Source organism: Paroedura picta, chromosome 11 (assembly GCF_049243985.1).
Source record: "Paroedura picta isolate Pp20150507F chromosome 11, Ppicta_v3.0, whole genome shotgun sequence".
Classification (NCBI taxonomy): Eukaryota; Metazoa; Chordata; class Lepidosauria; order Squamata; family Gekkonidae; genus Paroedura; species Paroedura picta.
In genome coordinates, this window is record NC_135379.1 from 64,737,684 (window position 1) to 64,763,114 (window position 25,431).

At 48.2% G+C, this 25,431-nt stretch overlaps 1 protein-coding gene and 1 long non-coding RNA gene across 2 annotated transcripts in view; one reads left to right on the forward strand and one right to left on the reverse strand.

Annotated features, from left to right (window-relative positions):
• Positions 1–23,659, reverse strand: LOC143820319 (uncharacterized). Its single transcript, XR_013225306.1, has 3 exons — positions 23,245–23,659; positions 2,072–2,145; positions 1–556 (listed from the first exon to the last, which is right to left on the reverse strand). It is a non-coding gene; the product is annotated as an uncharacterized LOC143820319 (long non-coding RNA).
• COL15A1 (collagen type XV alpha 1 chain) overlaps positions 22,889–25,431 on the forward strand; it is a 161,886-nt gene continuing 159,343 nt past the window's right edge. Inside the window, exons 1-2 of the mRNA XM_077302953.1 lie at positions 22,889–23,174; positions 23,273–23,355. Coding sequence (XP_077159068.1) covers positions 23,164–23,174; positions 23,273–23,355 — 94 coding nt within the window. The 5' untranslated portion in view covers positions 22,889–23,163. The remainder of the gene's footprint in view (positions 23,175–23,272; positions 23,356–25,431) is intronic.

A 25,431-nucleotide genomic window follows, 5' to 3' on the forward strand; every position in this document is an offset into this window, starting at 1 on the left:
CTATAAAGTCACACATGGACCAAATGGTCTGGATCAAAAGTGTTTCAGCTGTCAAGCATAGAGAAGTACACATGCAAATGAAAGCTTATACCCAGAATTAAACTCAATTGGTCTTAAAGGTGTCCCTGAACTCCCAACTTGGTCCTGATTCTTCAGACCCACACAGCTGTCCACCTGAATATATTCTTCATTTTGGTTAATGCTGAGATGTAAGAATACCCTTTAACAGCAGAAATATCAGAACAAAATTTGAGTCCAGGGGCACCTTTAAGATCAACAGAGTGTTATTCAGGGTGTGATCTTTCGTGTGCAGGCACACTTCCTCAGCCAGTGCAACAGGCATCGTAAGAATACAGATATAAGGAGAGAGTAAATTAGTAGAAAATTAGTAAACAGCCTCATGAAGACATCCCCAAAAACACAGCATGATAAATGAGATCGGATAATTCCTTGCTGGAAAGTTCACACCTTGAATAAATTGGTGTTGGTCTTCAAGGTGCCATTGGACTCAGAATTTGTTCTGCTGCTTCAGATCAACACGTCGATCCACCTGGATCTATTTTGATGGAAAGCAGACGTATCAGTTAACTTCTGCTGATGGGGCTGGAAACGTAGGCACAAAGCACTTCCCCGCTCAGACAAAATGTGTGCAGTTAGTGGGTTCAAGGAAAGGGGGACACAACTTAAATCTGGGCTGAGGAGAACGTATTTCTCAGAGCAGGCGGGAAAAGTGACGGGGAAATTACCCTGGCAGCAGGGAGGCCTGTCTTCCTCCAGAGATGATGTTTATCCCTCCAAGGGGTTTTGTGTGGGAGGTCGGAACATTTGCTCCGCTTCCCTCGGTCGTCTCTCAGGGACCCGGAACTCGGAATCGTTGGGCTTGTTGCCCGTGGGAACCGCAGCGACTGCCGTGGCCTGAAAAAGACAGCCGGCTGCCTCAGCCTGTTGCCAATTCTTGCTGTACTCTTCCTCGCAGATGCACAGATTAAATGTGGCCATGAAATGAACACAGATAGCTCTGAAATTTAATCTGTGGACTCAACGGAGCTCCCGCACCCCTCCGGGATTGCGTCTTTGAAGGGCTCCGAGAGGCTTGAAGTTGTACAGCCAGAAACAAATTTTGATGATGATTTTTTGGCATGAAAAGATGAGGATTAATCAGGGAAGGGCAAAGGGAGCTCTTTGGGGGCCGTGAGAGGCAGAGGGAACAAGCCCAGGGATAGGGGGGGAGATGTCTAGGGGGCCTGCAGGGAGCTTTTTGCCCTGGGTGGCTGGTTGTGTGCAGGCATCTACCGGGAGAGCTGCCTGACTGTGCCGTTACGCCAAGAAATGAAGAGGATGTTACCATTCTCCGGCCTCCTGGAATTTAAGCATGTTAGGGTTGCCAAATCCCAGTTGGAAAACTCCTAGAGATCTGGAGGTGGTGCCTGAGGTGGATGGGTTTATGGGAGGGAACTCAGTGGGCTACAGCTGCCCCAGAATCCACCCCGTAAACTGACATTTTTCTCCAGGGGAGATGGGAGGCCAGTCCTCAGGTGGGACCTGGTGGGCATCCTCTGGTTTTGCAGCTAATCTCCAGGCAACAGAGATCCCCTTGGAGAAAATGGCTGCTTCAGAGTGTGGACTCCATAGCATTATAATCCACTGAGGCCCCTCCCCATCCCAAACCCCCCCCCATTCCTGGCTCCACCCCCAAAGTTTCCAGGTATTTCCCAACCCAGAGCTGGCAACCCTAAGGGGAACTGATATCTGTTGTCTGGGGATCAATTATAATTCTGAGGCCCCCACCAGGTGGCATTAAGTTGTGACCATGTGTCATGAAAACAGCGGGACGGTCCTGACTTTTTACCAAAGGACCATTGGCAGAATGTCCCACGGCGTCCACCACTGCCACTGCACTCAGGAGGCGATAGTGAGCCGGGGAGGGAGGAAGGGGGGCCCTGCCGTGCTGCTGCGCTCAGGAGGGGACGGTGAGCCGGGGGGCGGGGAGCGCCGCCACACTGCTGCCCTGCTCTGGAGGCGATGGTGAGCTGGGGAGGGAGCGAGGGAAGGGAGGGGGGTGCCACCTTACCTCCCTCCAACTCTGGTCACTTTAGCCAGTTCCTCACCCAGGGTTTCAGGATACCCTGCCGTTTCTTGACTGCCCTGGAAGATTTCCCAAATGGGTGGGAGTTAATTTTTTATAGATGTTTTAAATTTATTGAACATTATACTGCCATATATGGTCAAGTTGACCCCCCTGCCCCCCCCAAATGGCCAATGATGAACAGCTATGCTTTCTAACAATATTCTGCATGATTGTGCCACTTCTGGGGTTTCTCAAAGCCTGAAGAATGTTTCCGGGGTTTCTGAATGGTAAAAAAAGCTGAGAAAGGCTGCAATACAGGATCACACTGACTTTACTGGCTGAAAATTATTTTATTGATCTACCAATACGCACTTAGGGGGGTTTTTGCTCTTGTCTACATCTCCTCTCCTCTGTTACACTTTGCTTTTGCAAAATATTTTGCATTGCACAGTAAAGAGGCCAGAGGAAAAGGCCTTTAGGGTGTAACTGAAGGCTTGGCTGTGCTTGGGAGAGTAACTTGTAGATTAAGGACGGTTTGCTTGGTAGCTAGTGAAACATTTCCCATTCAGCAGATGCCTTTTAAGTAACGGACTGGCAACCTGACGTTGGCGCTGTGGTATTTTAACACATGCTTTATTTCATGTCTCCTTCCAAAGCCATGACAGAGAAAAATGAACTCTCTGTGCAAATGAATATGATTTCCCTTCCCTTCCTCAGCCTGGCTGGGTGACAGCATGTTTCTGGACTCTTGATGAATAGCCCTGACCTAGCCGGCCCAGGCTAGTCTGATCTCACCAAGGCAGAGTCTGCACTTACTTTCTTTATTCCATTGTCAATCCTGTTGAATTCAGATCGCTTTGAACTCGATTCTTCCTCTCCCCCCCCCCGCCCCATTGAAACAGGAAAGTCTTCTGCACGTGGTTAAGGAGGCTCAGAAGGGGGGGGGGAGGGAGGCAAGCCTCTTTCTTTCTTCTCTTGAAGGGGGGGGGGAGAGGAGCCAGGCATGGAGCCTCTTTCTTTTCTTGGGGGGGAGGGGGAGAAGATCGAAAAAGGCAGAGGAGGGAGGAAAAATCCAGGACCGACAGAAGTTGAGAGAAATTAGGGGCTTCTCCTTTAAGGCAAGCATGTCACATGACCAGGTGTGGCCTATCAGAGGTTCTCTACCACGGAAATTTCTTTTCCAAATGGATATTGAGGATTTTCAGCACTCTGAGATATTGCACAATAAAGGTAGGGTCACACCGGATCAATCCTTCTTGCTGCAGAAGGAAAATTAAAATCGCCCCAAATCCAAACGGAAATCGCATTCTGTGTAGAGGGCAGGGACTGAATCGATCTGGGGCTGGAATAAAAGCTCCGTGCAGTTTACACCCAAGTCTCAGAAGCTAAGCAGAGTTGGCCCTGCTTGGTACTTGGAGGGGACACCACCAAGGATGCGCAGAGTTGCTCTATAGATGCAGACAATGGCCTGTGTCTGAATGTGACTCATGTCCAGTGTATGGTCTACTAAGCCTCCTAGATCCTTTTCGCACATGCTGCTGCCAAGACAAGTCTCCCCCATCCTATATTGGTGTATTTGGTTTTCCCTACCTAAATGCAGAACTTTACATTGAACTTGATTTTATTCAGTTTAGTCCACTTCTCGAGCCTATGAAGATCATCCTGTATTCTGTTGCTGTCTTCAGTTAACTTGATGGCACTTCCTACCCCTGCCAATGAGGAATGACCACCCAGTTTTGTTAGCCCCTCTTGGCTTGCCTGGTGTTCCTTGTTCCTTTGAGGGCTTCCAGCCGGTGGTCCAGGCCCCCAGACACACTTGAGAGAGTGAGCAACGGTTCCATACTAAGAACATAACCGTTGAGAGGGATAAGCTTTGCTTTTGTGGGAGATACCAACATGATCAAAATTGCCAAGTCAGATGAGGGGGGGATGAGATTTGGGGGGTCAGGCCTGAGGGGGTGGAGTTTGGAGAGGTAAGGGAGCCTCGCAGGGAATAGTGCTATAGGGTCAGTGGGCACAATGCCAGACAGTTCACCTTGGAAAGTGGCAGTTTTCTCCATGTGAATGGACCTCAGTCGCCGGGAGATCACTTGTAATCCCAGGAGATCTCCAGTCATCATCTGGAGGTTGGCACCCTAACTCTGGTCACTCCTAGATGAGCAACCTTAAATGGTGGTACAGTGGGGCTGCCAACCTCCAGGTGGGACATAAGGATCCCCCCAGGATTATTACAGGGATCAGTTCCCCTGGAGAAAAGGGATGCTTTGGAGAGCAGCTCCACAGATATCTCTGTCCTTTGGTGTAGTGGTTAAGAGTGCGGACTTCTAATCTGACATGCCGAGTTCGATTCTGCTCTCCCCCACATGCAGCCAGCTAGGTGACTTTGGGCTCTCCACAGCACTGAAAACTTTTCTGACCGAGCAGGAATATCAGGACTCTCTCAGCCCCACCTCCCTCACAGGGTGTCTGTTGTAGGGTAGAGAAAAGTGGCATATAAGAACCAACTCTTCTTCTTCTTCAGTAATCTCAGGGCTCTCTCAGCCTCCTCTTCCTCACAGGGTGTCTGTTGTGGGGAGAGGAAAGGGAAGGCGACTATAAGCCACTTTGAGACTCCTTCTGGTAGAGAAAAGCAGCATATAAGAACCAACTCTTCTTCTTCTTCTTCTTCTTCTTCTTCTTCTTCTTCTTCTTCTTCTTCTTCTTCTTCTTCTTCTTCTTCTTCTACTGCTGCTATTACTACTACTACTACTATTACTACTACTACTACTACCCAGGCACCACCCCAAACCTCCAGAAGTTTTTCCGGCAGCCCTCATCCCCCTTCTCCTCTCTGGCAGCCAGGGGGGACTTGGCAACATAAGGGGGCCGCCCCCAGATGGCTGCCTGAGGCGCTTCGGGTTCTGTGACCTTTCCGGTTCCCCCTGAATTGCTTCAGTAAATGTTGCTGGTTTTTCTAATGCTGTAACAGTCAACATTGTAGCCACATGCGCATAGCTGATTCTCATGTCCTTGTCATGGGCACGAAAGATCAAACATCCCGCTCCCCGTGAACGCTTGTTTTGACGCCCGGCCCCTTCTGTCAGGCCACCTACCCCTCCAGCCTCTTCAAAGGACGGAGCGGATTAAAGACAGACTAGTCCAAGAGGAATGAACGTCTGCGGAAATTTTGTTGACAAAAGGAAGTGCTCAAAACAGCTGGAAGAAGCAGGAGGGAAATTATAAAGAGTAACATCTGCGCTGGATTGCAATCTTGCAGGCCAGACGAAAAGGAGCAGGCCGCTCCTTCCACAAAGCAGGGTGTTTGCCCAGCCTTGCTGTCTTCCCACAGTGATCATCCCAAGAAACATGACTCTTCTCTAGCTGTGGTCACCTGAGCCAAAATAAAAACATCAACTCCTCTAGACCAGGGGTCCCCAACGTGGTGGCTCTGGGGACCATAGTGCCCACCACCACCTTTCATAGCACCTGCCAAGTTCTCTTAGAAAGTGGGCTATTCCCCAGTAAGGCTTCTGACTGGAACGTCATTCTGTGAGTAAAAGTAAGCCACGGCAGCCATTTTGTGGCTGGCTCCGCCTCCTCCAGCAGCCATTTTGATGGTTGCCCCCACCACATTGTGTCAGAACCCCAAAGGTGCCTGCTGGCTCAAAAAGATAGTGGACCCCTGTTCTAGATTTTGGTATGCATAAAATGACCCTCTTTCTCTGGAAACTGCCACCTGAAACGGTGCTTTGGAAGAGAGTCCCTTGTCCGAGCTGTAAGGAAGGAACCAGCTGCAGAACAAGTGGAATTGTTGCAGATGCCCCAGAGAAGCTTCAGCTGCAAAGATTCTGCTTGTTATATCTGATTCTCTGCATACTCTTAAACCAGGGGTATGTCAAACTGTGGCCCTCCAGATGTCCGTGGACTACAATTCCCAGGAGCCCCTGCCAGCATTCGCTGGCAGGGGCTCCTGGGAATTGTAGTCCATGGGCATCTGGAGGGCCGCAGTTTGACTACCCCTGCTCTTAAACACTCTCGATCAGAAAAAACTGTCCCTGTTGAGGGGCGGCCAAGCTGTGGCTCACCAGATGTCTGTGGACTACAATTCCCATGAGCCCCTGGCAGGAATTGTAGTCCATAGACATTTGGAAAGCCACAGTTTGACCACCCCTGGTGTGTACCATCCTGTGCAAATCTGTATTCTGTTTTCATTACAGGAGCCTATTGTGCTGGGTGAATCTGATAACCATACATTAAATGGGATACAACTTATTGGGAATTTTCCGACATTTTTCCCTGGGAGGGATCCAGAGCCTTCTGTGCGATAAGGCCATTTGGTTTTCTCTTTTCCTGTCTTTGTAGACAGGGAAATGCTCCTTCTGCTGAATTTCTCCTCACCATATTCCTCTTACAAGAAGAAGATGCAGTCCTGGGCATCTCCCCCCCCCCCACTCCATATTAATAGCACATCTTCAAGAGCTGACTGTCTTGTTAAGGATTCCATGTAATTTCAAACTGAATTCTAAGAACTGTCAAAATGAGAGCTGGTTTTAAACTGGTAATTTGGACACTTCAAGACTGACATGAAAATATGATTCCTCCCATTCTGGTATGTTATGAAGAACAGCTTGTTTGTTTACTGAGGGGTCCTGGTGCCTCCGAAATGACAGGGTGTCCATGAATATATTTATCTCCTTTCCCTCTTCCTATGTTTAGACATTTTACTTTGAGATTTGCATTGAAGGAAGAGTCCAATTGTGCTTCTGCTTCGTCATGACTTAGTGGTGCTATATTGCAGGAAGTCTTTGTCCAGCAGGGATGTGGGCTTTGACCACAAATGCCAAAGGTCTGGGGGGGGGGAGAGATGATTGTTTCCAGGACTGCGTCCCACAGAGACAACAGCAGACCGCTCCCCGAGCGAATGCAAGGCAGAGCAACACAGCACTGAACCAGAAAAGTCACCGTGCTGTCCACAAGCCCAAGTAGGGCAGCCATGTGAGTCTGTTTGTAGGAGGAGGAGGACAGAGAGTCCAGCAGGAGCACCTTCAAGACTAGACCCCAGGGCAGGAGAGGAGCTTTCGGGAATATCTGAAGAAGGGTGCAGTGACTCATGGAAGCTCATCCTCTGCCACAAATCCCATCATCCACAAAGTGTCTTGTATATCCTGAGGCCTAAGAAGGGGGGGAGGGGTGGCTCATGGCAGGCCGACCTTGTGTCCTCCGGAAGCCGGTTCCTTACAACAGGAACCCGAAGCGGCAGCAGCAGCAGCAGCTTGATTTGAGTCCCTTCAAGACTGACAGGATTTTCAGGGAAGGAGTGCTCAGGAGCCAAAGCTCCCTTAGTCCAATTGGCAGGAATTGGTCTCCCTGAAGCTGATGTGTTCGTGAGCAGTCTGGCTCACACGGAAGGTTATCCGCATGGTCCGGAGGGACCCCGGCACACGTGTTGATTAGCCTTTGAAAAAATCTCATGCTAGCAAGCTTCTTTGGAAATCTAAGCAGGGATTGGACTCCCCACCCTGTTAGAATCATAGAATTGGGAGGGGCACACAGGCCATCGATTCCAGCCCCCTGCTCAGTGTAGGATCAGCCCGAAGAAGGATCTGTCCAGCCGCTGCTTGAAGACGGCCAGTGAGGGGAGCTCCCCACCTCCTGAGGCAGCCCATTCCACTGCTGAGCTACTCAGACTGTGAAAACTTTCCCCCTGATATCTAGCTGATATCGTTCTCCACATAGTGGAGGACCTCCATGAATGCGGGACCTCTGCTGCAAACAGGAACCTTTCCTGGTCCTCCTCCAAGTGACAACCTTTCCAATACTTAAAGAGAGCCATCCTGTCCCATCTCAACCTCCTCTTCTCCAGGCTGAACATTCCCAAGTCCCTCAGCCTCTTAGAGCTTGGTCTCCAGGCCCCTGGATCAACCTCGTCACTCTCCTTTGCACCCTCTCCATTTTGCCAACTTGCTTTCTGAAGTGAGGCCTCCAGAGCTGCACCCAGGACTCCAGGTGGAGTCTGACCAATGTGGTCTACAGTGGGACTAGGACATCTTGTGATTCTGATGTGATGCCCCTGATGATACAGCCCCAGACTGCATTAGCCTTCTTTACTGCTGCATGACAGTCTGCTCATATTTAGTTTACAGTCCACAAGTGCCCCAAGATCACGTTCACGCCCCGTGCTACCCAGCAGTGTACCTCCCATCCAGGTTGCACTTTTCCCATTTGTGTGACCCAAATGGAGAACTCTGCACTTCTCCCTATTGAATTGCATCTTGTTCTCATTTGTGCATTTTCAGACCTCATTGAACTCTATGTCTTCTGTGGTGTTTGCTACTCCTCCCAATTTGGTGTCATCTGCTAATTGAAGATCATTGATGAAAATGTGTAAATGTTCCTTGATGCACTAAGCACAACCCCCAAGGTGAGTAGGGAACAGCAGATCCAGCCATAAAAATCCATCCTCACGCCCACCTCTGCTCATTGGGGTCCAGGCCCAGGATCCTGCCCAATCTGACTTTGTCTGACTTTCTACCAGATGCAGGGAGGATCTGGGGAGCCCTGTGCTATGAATGCTTCGGTGCCACGGGCTGTTTGCCCACGGACAGACTTCGTCACAGCCTTGCTTTTGTGGCTTGTTTCCAGAGAACACTTCAGGAGGATTCAAAGACGCACTCTGGCATGGTGTGTGTTCACCTGGAAGAGGGTGACTGGGGAGGCAAGGGCAGAATACGGAGGTTGCCCGCAGGGGACGCTGGGACTGGGTTTGGCAGGAAAATATTGCGTGGAACGGAAGGGAGGAACAGCCAGAAAAAGAGGCTGGGAAGTTTAAAATGGAATGCTATTTTTGTAACTGATAGAAAAAGAGAAAGAGCTCCGAGCCAGCTTTCGGGTGTTGTGTTTGCAGCAAGCTAGTCAGACTGTATCATCCCAGGGGATGGGATGGTCAGAGCTTCTGTAAGTGGACTTCAGAGTGTCCAAGGCAGTTTGGGGAGGGGGGGGTCACAGGGGCTTCTTTGCCTCTCGAGAGAACCTTCTCTGGCTTTGTCATTCCAGGGAATTATCACCCATCTGAAAGTGGTCATTGGGGTGCTTCATTGGGGTGCTTTTTTAGTTGGTTCATGGTCATCCCTGTATCGGCTTTGATTGTGTTGAGCCAGCGGATCCTTTGGCGACCACGTGTCCTTTTGCCGCTGACCATGCCGAGCATTAATGATTTTTCTAGTGAGTTTGATCGCATGAGCTTTCGCCGTAATATCTTCCCTTCTAATGACATAGTTGGTTTGCTCCTCTCTAAAACTATCTTGTTGGTGACTTTGGCTGTCCAGGGTATTCGCAGCATTCGTCTCCAACACCATAACTCGAAAGCCTCTATTCTCCTCCCGTCTTCCTTCTTCAGGGTCCAGCTTTCGCATCCACAGGTTGTTATGGGGAAGACAACGGCGTTGACTAGCCGGCACTTTGTATTAAGGCTGATATCCTCACTCTTCCATATCTGGTTCATGCCCAACATTGTGTTCTGGCCCAGTGTTAATTACCGTTTGATTTCATGGCTGCACTTTGATTGATCATAGAGCCAAGAAAGATTAAATCATCAGTACATTCAATGTCCTCGTTGTCAATCGTGACTTTGGTGCTACTGCCAGTAGTTGTCATGATCTTGCTCTTTTTGATATTTAGGTATAGACCCATTTTTTCACTTTCTTCTTTTAGTCCCTTTATTAGGGTCTTCAGATCACGCTCCGATTCAGCAAGGAGTGTTGTATCATCTGCATAGTGGAGATTATTGATGTTACAGCCTCCAATTTTGGCTCCAATCGTAGATTCTTCCAGATTAAGCTTCCGCATAATTACCTCTGCATAAAGATTAAAAAGGGTGATAAGATACACCTTTGTCTCACTCTTTGGCTGACCTTGAACCAATCAGTGTCTCCATAGATTGTTCATACTGTGGCCTCCTGGTTGGTGTACAATGAACTGATGAGGAGGATTAAGTGGGACGACACTCCCAATTCATGTAAGGCAGTGGTCCCCAACCCGCGGCTCCCTCTCCCCGCCCCCCCCACAGTAAAAAACTTCCCAGGCCGCAAGCTTGCGGCCCGGGAAGCTTCTTACTGCAGGAGGGGGGGAGAGGGAATCAGGGCTGTGCCCACGCATCGCACATGCGCAGTACTTTCGTGCATGCGCGAAAGTGCCACGCATGCGCGATTTCGCCCGTGCATGTGTGCATGTGCGGCCCAGGCGTGCATGCGTAATGCGCGGCCACAGCCGTGCATGCACGGGGCACGGGGCGCATGCGCGACATGTGCAGCCGGGCAGTTGCCCTGCCGGTCCCCAGCCTCAAAAAGGTTGGGAACCACTGATTTAAGGCATCCCATAGCTGCTTGTGATCAACACAGTCAAACGCTTTAGAATAATCAATAAAGCGTAGATAGATGGCCTTTGGATATTCGTGTGTTTTTTCAAGAATCCAGCACAAATTTGCAATGTGTTCTTGGGTACCGCGACCATGTCTAAAACCAGCCTGGACATCTGGTAGCTGAACATCAATGGTTGATTTGAGACGGTTCTGGGTGATCTTCAATAAGATTTCACTTGTGTGGGAGATCAGTTTGATAGTTTGAGCAGATGTGAGCATCACCTTTCTTTAATAATGGGATAAAAACAGACCTTTTCCAGTCTATCGGCCATGTGCCAGTTTCCCAGACTACCACTCCATACCATAGTTGGCATACTATACCATGGGGGGCCTACCACTCCATACCATAGTTGGCATGCTTTCCATAGATTTTTCCATGCCCCCAAAAGAGCATTATGCTCTGCCACCGCCAACTGGCTAGTGATCCCTGCACCTAATACAGGAGGGTAATAATTGGAAGAATGTTACACATAGGAGTAAAAGAATAAGGAGAAGGTCTGACCCACTGATGCTCAGCAATCGGTTTCAAGGTATGCCTGAAGAAGTTGATTCAGGAACCCAGGAGCATGTGCAATCCCCCATGCAGAACAAACCCCAATGTAGACCAGGAAAAAAGTCTCAGGCCCCCACAGGTGAGAGTTCTAGGTCTTCTTCCCCGCTGACCCCACAAAGCACAGGAAACACTTCACAGTCCCCCACGAGAAAGAGTTTTAGTTCTGCTCCCAAGGGTACGAAGAAACGGGGACTGGTAATTGGGGATTCCCTGCTAAGAGGTGTAGAGGCCGAAGTGTGTAGACCAGACTTGTTGTCTCGAGAGGTCTGCTGCCTACCTGGTGCACGCATCAAGGATATGACAGAACGGCAGGACAGGTTCCTCAAGCCTACAGGTCATTACCCCTTCCTTCTCATCCATGTAGGAACAAATGATACTGCCCAGCAGAACATGGAACATATTAAGAAAGACTTCATGGATCTGGGGGGAAAGGTAAGGGACCTGGGAGCACAGGTTGCGTTTTCATCAGTCCTTCCTGTAAGTGGCCGAGGCAGAGGAAGAGAGAGGAAAATCATGCAAGTGAATGACTGGCTACGTCAATGGTATTGACGGGAAGAAATTGGATGTCTGGATCATGGTCAACGATGTCAATATGAGGGGCTACTATCAGGAGACGGTGCGCACCTCACAAGGGACAAAAAAAGTATTTTTGGGAGAACCCTTGCACACCTGGTGAAGAGGGCTTTAAACTAGACACAAAGGGGGAGCGAGACGTAAATTCAGAACTTGGTGTGATGGCAAGATCTGAAGATGAGAAGATCTCAAATCTACAGGGAATGTTACATAAGCAGGGAACTGCTAGCTTACAAGGAAGTTAAAAAACCAAAACCATGAGGCACACAAAGGATGGACTACGATGTCTCTACACCAATGCACAGAGTATGGGAAACAAGCAGGAGGAACTAGTAATCGTAATAGAGGAAGGGAGCCATGACCTAACAGGAATCACAGAAACTTGGTGGGATAATACTCACAATTGGAATACTAAAATTGAGGGCTACAATCTATTCAGAAGGGACAGATAAGAAAAGAAGGGGGGAGGTGTAGCAATATATGTTAGGAATCTTTATACTTGTGAAGAAATACAGGTACCCGAGCATGAAAGTTCAGCTGAGTGTATTTGGGTAAATATAAAAGGAGTAGGAAATGAGAGTGGTATTATTGTGGGGGGTCTGCTATAGACCACCAAGCCAGTCAGAAGATTTGAATGAGATACTGCTAGACCAAATTACGCAATTTTCAAAAAAGGTGGAAACAGTGGTCATGGGTGACTTCAATTACCCAGATATCTGTTGGAAGACCAACTCTGCTAAAAATGCAAGCTCCATTAAATTCTTAACTTGTCTTGCCGACAACTTCATTTCCCAGAAGGTAGAGAGGGGCACCAGGGGCTCTGCTATTTTAGACTTGATTCTCATCAATAGGGAAGAACTGGTGGATGAGGTGGAAGTAGTGGGCACACTTGGTAGCAGTGACCATGTGCTTTTGGAATTTTCAATCGTGGGAAAGAGAAAACCTGTATGTAGTCGTACGTACAGACTGGACTTCAGAAAAGCTGATTTTCACAGACTTAAAGATATGTTGCGTAGAGTCCTATGGTCAGAAAAAGAGATGGGAGTCCAAGAGGGCTGGGAGTTTCTTAAAAGTGAAATACTGAAGGCTCAATCACAAACAATTCCCTTGAGAAGAAAAGATGGAAGGAGCCTAAGGAAGCCAAGTTGGCTCCATAAGCAGTTGTCAAAAGATTTGAGGAATAAAAAAGATTCATTTAGGAAATGGAAGGAAGGCCTTATTACCAAGGATGAGTATAAACAAATAACCAATAATTGTAGGGGAAGTGTTAGAAAAGCTAAAGCTCAATATGAGCTTAGGCTAGCAAGGAATGCTAAACATAACAAAAAAAGGCTTCTTTAGTTATATTTCAAGCAAGAAAAAGAATAGGGACACCAAAAGGACCACTAGAAGGCAAATGGGATTTTGGGCTGTATCAAATGGAGTATCATGTCCAGATCACGGGAGCTGATGGTACCGCTATACTCTGCTCTGGTTCGGCCTCACTTGGAGTATTGTGTTCAGTTTTAGGCACCCCAATTGAAGAGGGATGTTGACAAACTGGAACGTGTCCAGAGGAGGGCAACAAAGATGGTGAGGGGGTTGGAGACCAAGACATATGAAGAAAGGTTGGGGGAGCGTGGTCTGTTTAGCCTAGAGAGAAGACGACTGAGAGGGGATCTGATAACCATCTTCAAGTATTTAAAAGGGTGCCATATGGAGGATGGAGCAGAATTGTTCTCTGTTGCCCCAGAGGGACAGACCAGAACGAATGGAATGAAGTTAATTCAAAAGAAATTCCATCTAAACAGCTGGAAGAAGTTCCTGACAGTCAGAGCGGTTTCTCAGTGGAACAGGCTGCCTCGGGAGGTGGTGGGTTCTCCATCTTTGGACATTTTTAAACAGAGGCTGGAGAGCCATCTGATGGAGAGGCTGATTCTGTGAAGGCAAAGGGGTGGCAGGTTACAGTAGATGAGCGATAGGGTTGTGAGTGTCCTACATAGTGCAGGGGGTTGGACTAGATGACCCATGAGGCCCCTTCCAACTCTATGATTCTAATCCTTCCTCTGACCTCAAGTTCTGTCCTTGGCAGGATAACTCACAGAACCACAAACACAACAGCTTTCGCTCCTGAGGTTTCTTTGGAGCCCCTCTGAGAAGAGCATAGGGGTCCAGCGCCCAACAGGGAAACATCTGGAGATCTGGGGATAGAACCAGGAGAGAAAGGGATTTGAGGGGGGGGAGAGGGGGTTGAGCAGGTTATAATGCCTTTAATCCACCCTCCAATTCAGCTATTTCCCCAGGGAACCTTGTAGTCTGGAGATCAGATGTAAATCTGGAAGATAGTGTTGCCAGCCTCCAGGCAGTGGCTGGAGACCTCCTGGAATTTCTCCCCAGGAGAAAATGACCAATTTGGAAGTGGATTCATACCCCATTGAAAACCCTCCTGTCCCCAAGCCCTCCCTTTCCCAGACTCCATCCCCCAAATCTCCAGGAATGTCCCATTCTGGACCTGGCAACCCTGCTGGCAGGCTGAATTCAGCCCTTTTCAACCTTTTGACCCTGGAGGTACCACTGAGAGATTTCAGGCGCACAGTACTTGGAAGTGATGTCAGCAGGCCACCCTGCCCCCGGAAGGTCCCTCGGCAGGCAAATGTTGAAATAGCGAAAGCCCCTCTCTTGCCCACCCCCTCCACGCACATTATTGGGGACTTTGGGAGGGGCGGGTCAACCTGCCCAACTAAAGGAAGATTTTTAAAAAATGTAAAACGTTTTCTTTCCGCTTTGTTGGGAGGCAGAAGCAGAGGGAAGACTCTCCCCAGCCGCCATTTTGAAAACATGAGCACCATTTGCGGTACTGGAAGGGAAACCGTGCTCTAAACCCCAGAAGAAGCTAAAGCCACGATACTGATAGTTGGTAACTCCACTGAGAGATTCTGAAGGGCCAAGAACACGGATTCTGCTGGAGAACTGAGACCTGTTTGGATTCTGTATTTCTTTGAGCAAGGATGAGTGTTCCTTAGGTCTTCCCAGGATGCAGAGCAGAACAGATCCCCTGACTCCTCTCCAGATTTATTTATGCTGTCGGAATGACCTTCATTTGGAATCGAGCCTTTCAAGGAAGTGATTGGCCTTAATATACCCAAAACGTTTGGCCAGAATTAGTGTTTAACATGTTACTAGTTAATAATGATGGCCCTAATCTAGTTTCATGAGGCAATAACAGTAAATTAAATTATATATGCAGTTAAAATCCACATGTGCGTTTTTAAAGATTTAATAAATACAAGTCACTCAAATAAACAGACTGTTGGCACCTATCCAAGAAAGTTTGCCCAGCTTGGGCCCTGCTTACTGCAAGCCTGTGTCTCCAGCACCGAGGAAACAAGCCCCTCTCCCTGAAACGCATTGCTTCACCCAAACGGCCCTGCAAAGCATATAAACAAATACTGTTTTTGTAATATATGTTTTGCTCAAAGAATGCTGGGGTGTGTGTGGGTGAGGGGGGGGATTAAGACAGCTTGAATAATGGAACAGCACTTTGCAGGTCAGTAATCATTATCTTAGTGGGAGTTCATAAATTTATTGCAAAGATTTGGGGGGGGAGGTTTTTTTTTTTGGGGGGGGAGTCTGATTTAAAATTACAGTCAGACATTGAGAGTGAAGTAAAACTATTTCATTTTCCAAAAAACCTCCAGTGGATTTTGCAGGCACCACCATAAGCTTTTGTTCCTGGTTACAGAACCTGAAAAAGTGAACAGGGTCTGTGGAAGAAAGAGCACCATTCATTCGCATGGCTTGCCACGTGTGTTCATAAAATGGCAGGCATTCTTTAGCCGGTTCAGATAGCACTCCTTTAAAAAAATGGCTCTGAAATAAATTAGCCTTACTCGTGAGCAGACGCTAGGCTGAGAGAGCACTCTGCTGCCCCATCTAGGCCTGCCTTGAGTGTCTTCAAATGAGCCTAAAATAAAACATTGGCTTGCTGTACGGAAACTTCTGCACATCATGGCTACAGTGGCCGACTCTGAATTAGGAAATTCCTGAATATTTGGGAGTGGAGTCCCCCCAGGGGGGGGGTTTGGGGGAGGGGAGGGACCTCGGTGGGGTATAACGGGAGGGCAGTATAGAAATCTAATAATAAATAAAAATCTTTAAACCACCAGCGGCGCCACGGGCACAGCGGACTAAATAAAGCAGTAAGAGCTGGTGGGGAGGAGTTAGGGTGGGCTCTGTCCGGGATAAAAACTCGGAGGAGCGAATCAGGAGCCGCAAAGCGGCTCCTGATTCGCTCCTCCGAGTGTCAATCCAAGGAGACAATGGGGAGGCGCGCTTCTTTCATAGAATCAGAGAATCATAGAGTCGGAAGGGGCCAGACAGGCCATCTAGTCCAACCCCCTGCTCAACGCAGGCTCAGCCCTAAGCATCCTAAAGCATCCAAGAAAAGTGTGTATCCAACCTTTGCTTAAAGACTGCCAGTGAGGGGGAGCTCACCACCTCCTTAGGCAGCCTATTCCACTGCTGAACTACTCTGGCTGTGAAAATTTTTCCCCCTGATATCTAGCCTATATCGTTGTATTTGTAGTTTCAATCCATTACTGCGTGTCCTTTCCTTTGCAGCCTAATGGAACAGCATCCTGCCCTCCTCCAAATGACAACCTTTCAAATATCATGTCCCCTCTCAACCTCCTTTTCTCCAGGCTGAACATTCCCAAGTCCCTCAACCTATCTTCATAGGGCTTGGTCCCTTGGCCCCAGATCATCTTCGTCGCTCTCCTCTGTACCCTTTCAATTTTATCGACGTCCTTCTTGAAGTGAGGCCTCCAGAACTGCACACAGTACTCCAGGTGTGGTCTGACCAGTGCCGTATACAATGGGACTATGACATCTTGTGATTTTGATGTGATGCCCCTGTTGATACAGCCCAAAATGGCATTTGCCTTTTTTACCGCTGCATCACACTGCCTGCTCATGTTTAGTTTACAATCCACAAGTACCCCAAGGTCTCATTCACACACAGTGCTACCTAGAAGCGTATCCCCCATCCAGTAGGCATGCTTTTCATTTTTCTGACCCAGATGCAGAACTTTACACTTATCTTTATTAAATTGCATCATGTTCTCATTTGCCCATTTTTCCATTGTGTTCAGATCTCGTTGAACTCTGTCTCTATCTTCCGGAGTATTTGCCAGTCCTCCCAATTTGGTGTCATCTGCAAACTTGATGTGTAGTCCCTCCACCCTCTCATCTAGATCATTAATAAATATATTAAAAAGTACTGGGCCGAGCACTGAGCCCTGAGGTACCCCACTACTCACCTCTCTCCAGTCTGATGAAACACCATTGACAACAACTCTTTGAGTGCGGTTCTCTAACCAATTCCCTATCCACTTAACTATCTGAAAATCCAGATTGCAGTCCTTCAACTTATCCATCAGAACATCATGGGGAACCTTGTCAAAAGCTTTACTAAAATCCAAGTAAACGACATCAACCGAATTTCCCCGATCCAGCAAACCTGTCACTTGGTCAAAAAAGGAAACCAGGTTGGTCTGACAGGACCTGTTGGAGACAAATCCATGCTGACTTCCTTGGATCACCAAATTGTCCTCCAGATGTTTGCAGATCTCCCTTTAATATCTGCTCCATTATCTTCCCCACAACAGAGGTCAGACTCACTGGTCTGTAGTTTCCCGGGTCATCCTTCCTCCCTTTTTTGAAGACTGGAATAACGTTTGCTCTCTTCCAGTCCTCCGGGACATCTCCAGTCCTTAAAGAGGTCCCGAAGATGATGGACAAGGGCTGTGCAAGTTCTCCGGAAAGTTCTTTGTGCATTTCATCCGGCCCAGGGGATTTGAACTCATCCAGTGCAGCTAAATGCCTCTCGACAACCTCTCTGTCCATGTCAACCTGCCACCCAGACACTATCCCTTGGCTACTGCAATCTCTAGATATGCCTAAACCCTTTCCTCCCCAGGAGCAAGCGTTTTTTAATTTCTTTGCTGCAGTCCCCATCTGCAGTTATCTTGGAACCCAGGAAAATAAAACCTGTCACGACTTCCATTTCTTCCCCATCTATTTGCCAGGAACTGAGAGGGCCGGATGCCATGATCTTTATTTTCTTGATGTTGAGTTTCAAGCCAACTTTGGCACTCTCCTCCTTCACCCGCATCAACAGGCTCTTTAGTTCCTCTTCGCTTGCTGCCATTAGAGTGGGATCATCTGCATATCTGAGGTTGTTGCTATTTCTCCCTGCAATCTTGATCCCAATTTGTGACTCCTCTAACTCTGCCTTTCTCATGATGTGTTCCGCATACAAGTTAAATAGGCAAGGCAACAGTATACAGCCTTGCCCAACTCTTTTCTCAATTTTGAACCAATCAGTGATTCCATGTCCGGTTCTCACTGTTGCTTCTTGACCTGCATATACGTTTCTCAATTGCTCTACACAATTAAAGGCTTTAGGATAGTCAATGAAGCAGAAGTAGATGTTTTTCTGGAACTCCTTAGCTTTCTCCATGATCCAGCGTATGTTGGCAATTTGATCTCTAGTTCCTCTGCCTCTTCAAAATCCTGCCTGTACTTCTGGAAGTTCTCGGTCCACATATTGCCAGAGCCTAGCTTGTAGGATTTTGAGCATAACTTTGCTAGCATGAGAAATGAGTGCAATGGTGCAGTAGTTTGAACATTCTTTGGCATTGCCAAAGAGGAATGGGAAGGCGACTGTAAGCCGCTTTGAGCCTCCTTTGGGTAGGGAAACGCGGCATATAAGAACCAACTCTTCTTCTTCTTCTTCTTCTTCTTCTTCTTCTTATAGAATCATAGAATCATAGAATCATAGAGTTGGAAGGGGCCATACAGGCCATCTAGTCCAACCCCCTGCTCAACGCAGGATTAGCCCTAAGCATCCTAAAGCATCCAAGAAAAGTGTGTATCCAACCTTTGCTTGAAGACTTCCAGTGAGGGGGCACTCACCACCTCCTTAGGCAGCCTATTCCACTGCTGAACGACTCTGACTGAGAAAAACTTTTTCCTGATATCTAGCCTATATCGTTGTACTTGAAGTTTAAACCCATTACTGCGTGTCCTTTCCTCTGCAGCCAGCAGAAACAGCATCCTGCCCTCCTCCAAGTGACAACCTTTCAAATACTTAAAGAGGGCTATCATGTCCCCTCTCAACCTCCTTTTCTCCAGGCTGAACATTCCCAAGTCCCTCAACCTATCTTCATAGGGCTTGGTCCCTTGGCCCCAGATCATCTTCGTCGCTCTCCTCTGTACCCTTTCAATTTTATCGATGTCCTTGAAGTGAGGCCTCCAGAACTGCACACAGTACTCCAGGTGTGGTCTGACCAGTGCCGTATACAATGGGACTATGACATCTTGTGATTTTGATGTGATGCCTCTGTTGATACAGCCCAAAATGGCATTTGCCTTTTTTACCGTTGCATCACACTGCCTGCTCATGTTTAGTTTACAATCCACAAGTACCCCAAGGTCTCGTTCACACACAGTGCTACCTAGAAGCGTATCCCCCATCCAGTAGGCATGCTTTTCATTTTTCTGACCCAGATGCAGAACTTTACACTTATCTTTATTAAATTGCATCTTGTTCTCATTTGCCCATTTTTCCATTGTGTTCAGATCTCGTTGAACTCTGTCTCTATCTTCCGGAGTATTTGCCAGTCCTCCCAATTTGGTGTCATCTGCAAACTTGATGAGTAGTCCCTCCACCCCCTCATCTAGATCATTAATAAATATGTTAAAAAGTACCGGGCCGAGCACCGAACCCTGAGGCACCCCGCTACTCACCTTCTTCTTCTTCTTCTTCTTCTTCTTCTTCTTCTTCTTCTTCTTCTTCTTCTTCTTCTTCTTCTTCTTCTTCTTCTTCTTCTTCTTCTTCTTCTTCTTCTTCTTCTTCTTTCTTCTTCTTCTTCTTCTTCTTCTTCGGGATTGGAATGTAAACTGACCTTTTCCAATCCTGTGGCCATTGTTGAGTTTTCCAAATTTGCTGGCATATTTAGTGTAGCAATTTTACTACATCATCTTTTAAGATTTTGAATAGTTCAACTGGAATGCTGTCACCACCACTAGCTTTATTGTTGCTCAGACTTCCTAAGACCTGTTTGACTTCACATTCCATGATGTCTGGCTCCAGTTCAGTAACTACCCCATCGTGGTTATCAGGGATGTTAAGGTCGCTCTTGTATAGTTCTTCTGTATAATTTTGCCACCTTTTTAAAAATCTGGTTCTGTGATGCCCTACCTTTATCATACCCAATTTTGCATGAAACTTTCTCTTCATATCTCCAGTTTTCTCGAAAAGATCTCTGGTCCTCCCCATTCTATTGTTTTCTTCTATTTGTTTGTACTGTTCATTTAAGAAGACATTCTTATCTCTTCTAGCTTTTCTCTGGAATTCTGCATTCAATTGGGCGTATCTTTCAATTTCTCCCTTGCCTTTCACTTCCCTATTGGTAAAGCTTCCTCAGACAGCCATTTTGATTTCTTGCATTTCTTTTTCTTTGGGATGGTTTTAGTTGCTACCTCTTGTACAATGTTGCGAACCTCCATCCATGGTTCTTCAGGCACTCTCTCTCTCAGATCTAATTCCTTAAATCTATTTGTCACCTCTACTGTATATTCGTCGGGGATATGATTTAGTTCATACCTGAGTGGCCTAGTGCTTTTCCCTACTTTCTTCAATTTAAGCGTACGTTTTGAAACAAGAAGCTGATGATCTGAACTGCAATCAACTCCTGGTCTTGTTTTTATTGACTGTATAGAACTTCTCCATCTTTGGCTGCAGAGCACATAGTCAATGTGATTTCTGTATTGACCGTCTGGTGATGTCCATGTGTAGAGTCGTCTCTTGGGTTGTTGGAAAAGAGTGTTTGCTATGACCATTGTATTCTCTTGACAAAATTCTACCAGCCTGTGCCCTGCTTCAATTTGTACTCCAAGGCCAAACTTGCCTGTTATCCTGGTTATCTTTTGGCTTCCTACTTTAGCATTCTAATCCCCCATGATGATAAGCACATCATTTTTTGGTGTTTCATCTAGAAGGTGTTGTAGGGCTTCATAGAACTGGTCAATGTCATCCTCTTCAGCAGCAGTGGTTGGGGCATAGATCTGGTTTACTGTGATGTTGAATGGTTTGCCTTGGATTCGAACTGAGATCGTTCTGTCATTTTGGGGATTGTATCCCAAGACTGCTTTTCCTACTCTCTTATTGATTATGAAGGCTACTCCATTTCTTCTGCGAGATTCTTGTCCACAGTAGTGTACCTTATGGTCATCTGAATTAAATTCACCCATTCCTGTCCATTTGAGTTCACTAAAATGTCGATGTTCAGTCTTGTCATCTCTTGTTTAACCACGTCCAGCTTGCCTTGATTCATGGATCTGACGTTCCAGGTTCCTATGGAATAAAAATCTTTACAGCATCCGACTGTCTTTTCTCTACCAGTTACTTCCACAACTGAGCATCCTTTCAGCTTTGGCCCAGTCACTTCATTCATTCTGGTGCTACTCGTACTAGCTGTCTGCTCATCCCCAGTAGCATATTGGACACCTTCCGACCTGAGGGGCTCATCTTCCGGCATCATATTGTTTTGCCTTTTGAACTTGTCCATTGGGTTTTCATAGCAAGATACTGGAGTGGTTTGCCATTTTCTTCTCCAGTGGATCACCTTTTGTCAGAGCTCTCAGCTATGACCTGTCCGTCTTGGGTGGCCCTGCACGGCATAGCTCATAGCTTCACTGAACTACGCAAGCCCCCTTGCCACAACAAGGCAGCAATCCTTGAAGGGGGAATATTTAACTTGGTAATGTATTTTAAAGTTTAGAGGTAGATGAAATTTACTTGGGTTAATTTAAAGTTTATTATATATCAGGATTTTATATTTATTTATTTATTCTTATATTTATATAACACCACTCTCAAATGTCTCGCTGCAGTTTACAAGTCAATAAAAACATAATATCCCCCCCAAAATACCCCTTAATACACGACCAACTATAAAATGCCAATCCCAATCACACTGGGAGCAAGGTATTTTATCGTTCTGTAATCTGCCCTGAATTTCCAAAGACAGAGTGATGAATGAATGAATGAATGAATGAATGAATGAATGAATGAATGAATGAATGAATGAATGAATGAATGAGGAGGGTGGTGAAGGAAGGAAATATCCCACTTCTCCAAAGCTCCTTAGCTTAGAAATCAGCCACATGTGTGTGTGGGGGGGGGGAGAAGTACCATTCAGCACGTTTTGGGGTGGGGTAAAAATGGTATTTCTCATGGAAACAATTTCCAGGCTTATCAATGGGGCCGCTGTTCCAGCGCTATCTCAAACATGCACAGACTCTGACATATGTAAACACTGCAGCCAGCGGAACAATTCTGTGGAAGAAAGAGCAGCATTATGGAATGAGAACTCGGCAGGGGACGTGGGGCCATTCCTCATGGTGCCCTTTGGGCATTTAAAGGTGCTTCTAGGCTTGGGGTGTGGGTGTGGGTGTGTGGGAAAGGTCCTTGCAGCCAGCCTGCAGGCACTTAGGTTGCCATGTTCTTCTCCTGGCAGGGCACCCACATACTTGCTGATTTAAATGAAGAGTGCAGGGCTGGGAAGGAGGGATTTCACTGGATGAAAACCTCCCTCCATATTCACTTGCAGTCAGATTTCTTTCAGGAAGAAGGGCACAAGAAATGTATCTATATTAAAGTGATGATGGGAAATGTTTCCCCTTTGATTCCCCCTTTCTGCCCAGTCAGGTCAAGGTCACGGCTCTGTGATCCCTGTGTGAGCAATGTGTGGGCGACAGGGAGAGGGTGGGCATTGCTAGACTCAACACAATCTGGGGCTGTTCCTGTGACACCAGTAAGATTTCTCTGACAGGTGGATGACCCCGGCTGGGGCCCAAAAGCCAAGAAAAAACCCTGTCAGAAATATCCCTCCAGGTCAAGTCGTGGCACAGAGTCCTGCCCCTTGCTTCCCCTAACCTGCCTCCGGGGTTGCCAACTCCAGCTTGCGAAGTTCCTGGATATTTTGGGCTGGAGCCTGAGGGACGTGAGGTTTGTGGACCTCAGCAGGGTATAATGCCGTACAGGCCGCCCCCCAAAGCAGCCGCTTTCTCCCGAGGTGAGGATCGTCCCACCATGCTATGTAGACCACATCCAGCTGCAGCCAATCCCTGCTTGCAGAACCATCCCTGGTGCTTCTCTGGATGAGGACTGTGGCAGGAGGGCCATCGTAGGGGTGGGGAGAGCAGCGGTGGGGAGGGGGCCTGGCTGGCTGGGGCTGCCTAGCAGACAGGGGGCAGGAAGCCTGAGGGGCAGCCGGCGCAGGGGAGGAGCGGGAGGTCCCGGCTGGTGTTGCGAGGTGGAGGCTGGAGCTTTGCAGCTGGAAGATGGTGGGCTCTGGGAGGAAAACTTAGAAGGAGTCAGGTTTCAGCCCAACTTGGAGGTTTGCAGTGACTCACAGGGAGCCAGCCTGAGAGAGAGAGAGAGAGAGAGAGAGAGACGCCTTTGTTCCACTTGGGCTCCGAGCCGGTGGGGGAGAAGACCAGTTTCTGCCTCTGTCTGCCTTCTCCAAAATGCCCCCTAGGTAAAGCTCCCCGCTTCCTTCCTTCCTTCCCCCTGAAGCGATGCCTCTGCGCCAGCCTTTCTCCTCTCACCTCTTGTCTTCTTTCCAATTCCCTCCAGCCGTTCCCGGCAGCCCTGGAACTTGCTCTTGCTGCTTTGGGCTTCCCTGCTCCCGGTGGGGTGGCCAGCCCAGGTCATAGAAGGTAAGACCCTCGCCTCGCCTCGGCTCGGGACGGGAAGGGAAGGGAAGGGAGAGGCGCATGATTCTCCTGTCTGGCTTTGCTCTCGGCGTGAGCTGGGGCTGGAGCCGGAGCCGGCCGGAGAGAGATGCTGAGGGTTGTGGGGACTTCAGGAGGGCTCGGCTGTCATCCCTCCTGGGGCTTGAAGAAGACATCCCACCGGAGAAACTACTTGGCTGTCCAGGAAAGCTGCTCGTGCTCGTGGGTGACGTGGGGCATGTGCGGCACTGTTTGGGGGTCTGCTGAACTCTCCGGAGTCAGGTTCCATAGCTCATTGGACTTTGACAGGGGAACTTCTGACAATGTCAGTTGGCTTTTGGCACGGGGGGGGGGAGGGGCATGGACATTGGGGCTGTGTGGCCTTCCTCACAGACAGTTTTGGGGTTTGCTGTGCCTTCTTCGGGGTATCCTTGCCTGCTGAGTGCCTTGGACATGGAGTTGGCCATCCTGCTGGCGAGGCTGTCTTCCAGGAAGCTCCATGTGGGGTAACCCAGGCTCAGTTTAGGATCTGCTCTTAAAATATTCTGGCGGCCAAGTCTGTTGGACACCAGGCAGGTGATCCCCTTGTCGCCCCCCCCCCCCACGGCATCCTGGTGGGGCTGAGGCTGGGATGGGGAGAGGGCTGTTCTTGCCAGGACGGTGCTGTGCTGTGGAGGTGCGCCTGCATTGTGTTGGATACTTGGGGGTGCCAACCTCCATCTGGGTCCTGGGGGCCTCCCAGAGTGATCGTTGATCTCCAGGTGATCAGTTTCCCTGGAGGATATGACTGATTTGCGGGGTGGGCTCCGGGCATTCTCCCTAAACTGAGGCCCAGCGTGCCCCACCCACCCCTGACTCCACCCCAACCCCTGAGGAACTGCTCCCACCTAGAACTGGCAAGCCAACCCCAGGCTGTGTTCAGTCCTCCTCATTCACCCAGCACTCCTGCTCCAGAGTTTGGGGCTTCCAGGTTGCCTCCCTGCAGTTTTTCTGCCCCATCTTGCCCGACTGCCCTCCAATCACAAGTTGCCTTCTCTTCCTTGCTGGAGTCAAATAGGGGCGCTCGCTCTGCGGTGGGGAATTCCTGGAGATCTTGGGGGCAGAGGCTGGGTAGAGAGGGCTCCTTGTGGGCTAAAGTGCTCTAGTTGCCCACTTTCTGAAACAGCCGTTTTCTCCAGGGAAAACTGATCTGAGTAGCCTGGATATCAGCTGTAATTTCAGGAAAGCTCTAACTGTCCCCTAGAGGTTGGCAACCTTAGTCAAAAGGGTGTCCTTCATTCTCTGATGGAGCCAATGCAGTGGTGGCAATTGTGGCTCTCCAGAGGTCCATGGACTACAATTCCCATGAGCTGGTCAGCAGGGACACATGGGAATTGTAGTCCATGGACCTCTGGAGAACCACTGTCTGGGCACCCCTGCAATAGTGTTATGAGGTATCAGCTGGGGGATTCCTGGAGATCGGGGGGCAGAGCTAAGGGAGACCAGGGTTTGAAGAGGGGAGGGATATTTCTGGGGTAATATGTTGAAGAGTCCCCCCTCCACAGCAGCCATTTTCTCCAGAGGAATCAATCTATGTTGTCTGGAGATCAAATGTGATTCTGGGGTCTCACCAAGCCTCACCTTGAGATTGGCTACCCTAGGTTCCAGTTCCAGGTAAATCATCCCCCCCCCCCCGCATACCTCTCCTTTGCATGGTTGACTTTGACGGCCTAACTGGGTCACTCGGGTTTATAGTTTTATTGTTTGTACTGTATTTATTGTTTTATCAGAGTTTATGCTTATGGAGAATAGTAAAGTGTTGTACACAGCAGTTTATAAATCTGGTAAGACAATATTCCAAAAATAATGGATTGGATAGAAAAACTGGGAGAACTGGTGAAAATGGCAAAGCTTACGAATTTAGTAAAGGGCAGATCAGTAGAAGAATTTGAAGAACATTGGGGCTATATTTGACAGTATTTAGCTAAATAGACATTTTTGTATTAATTAGATAATAGGGTAATCTATAAGAGCCTCTTGTGGCGCAGAGTGGTAAGGCAGCTGACATGCTGTCTGAAGCTT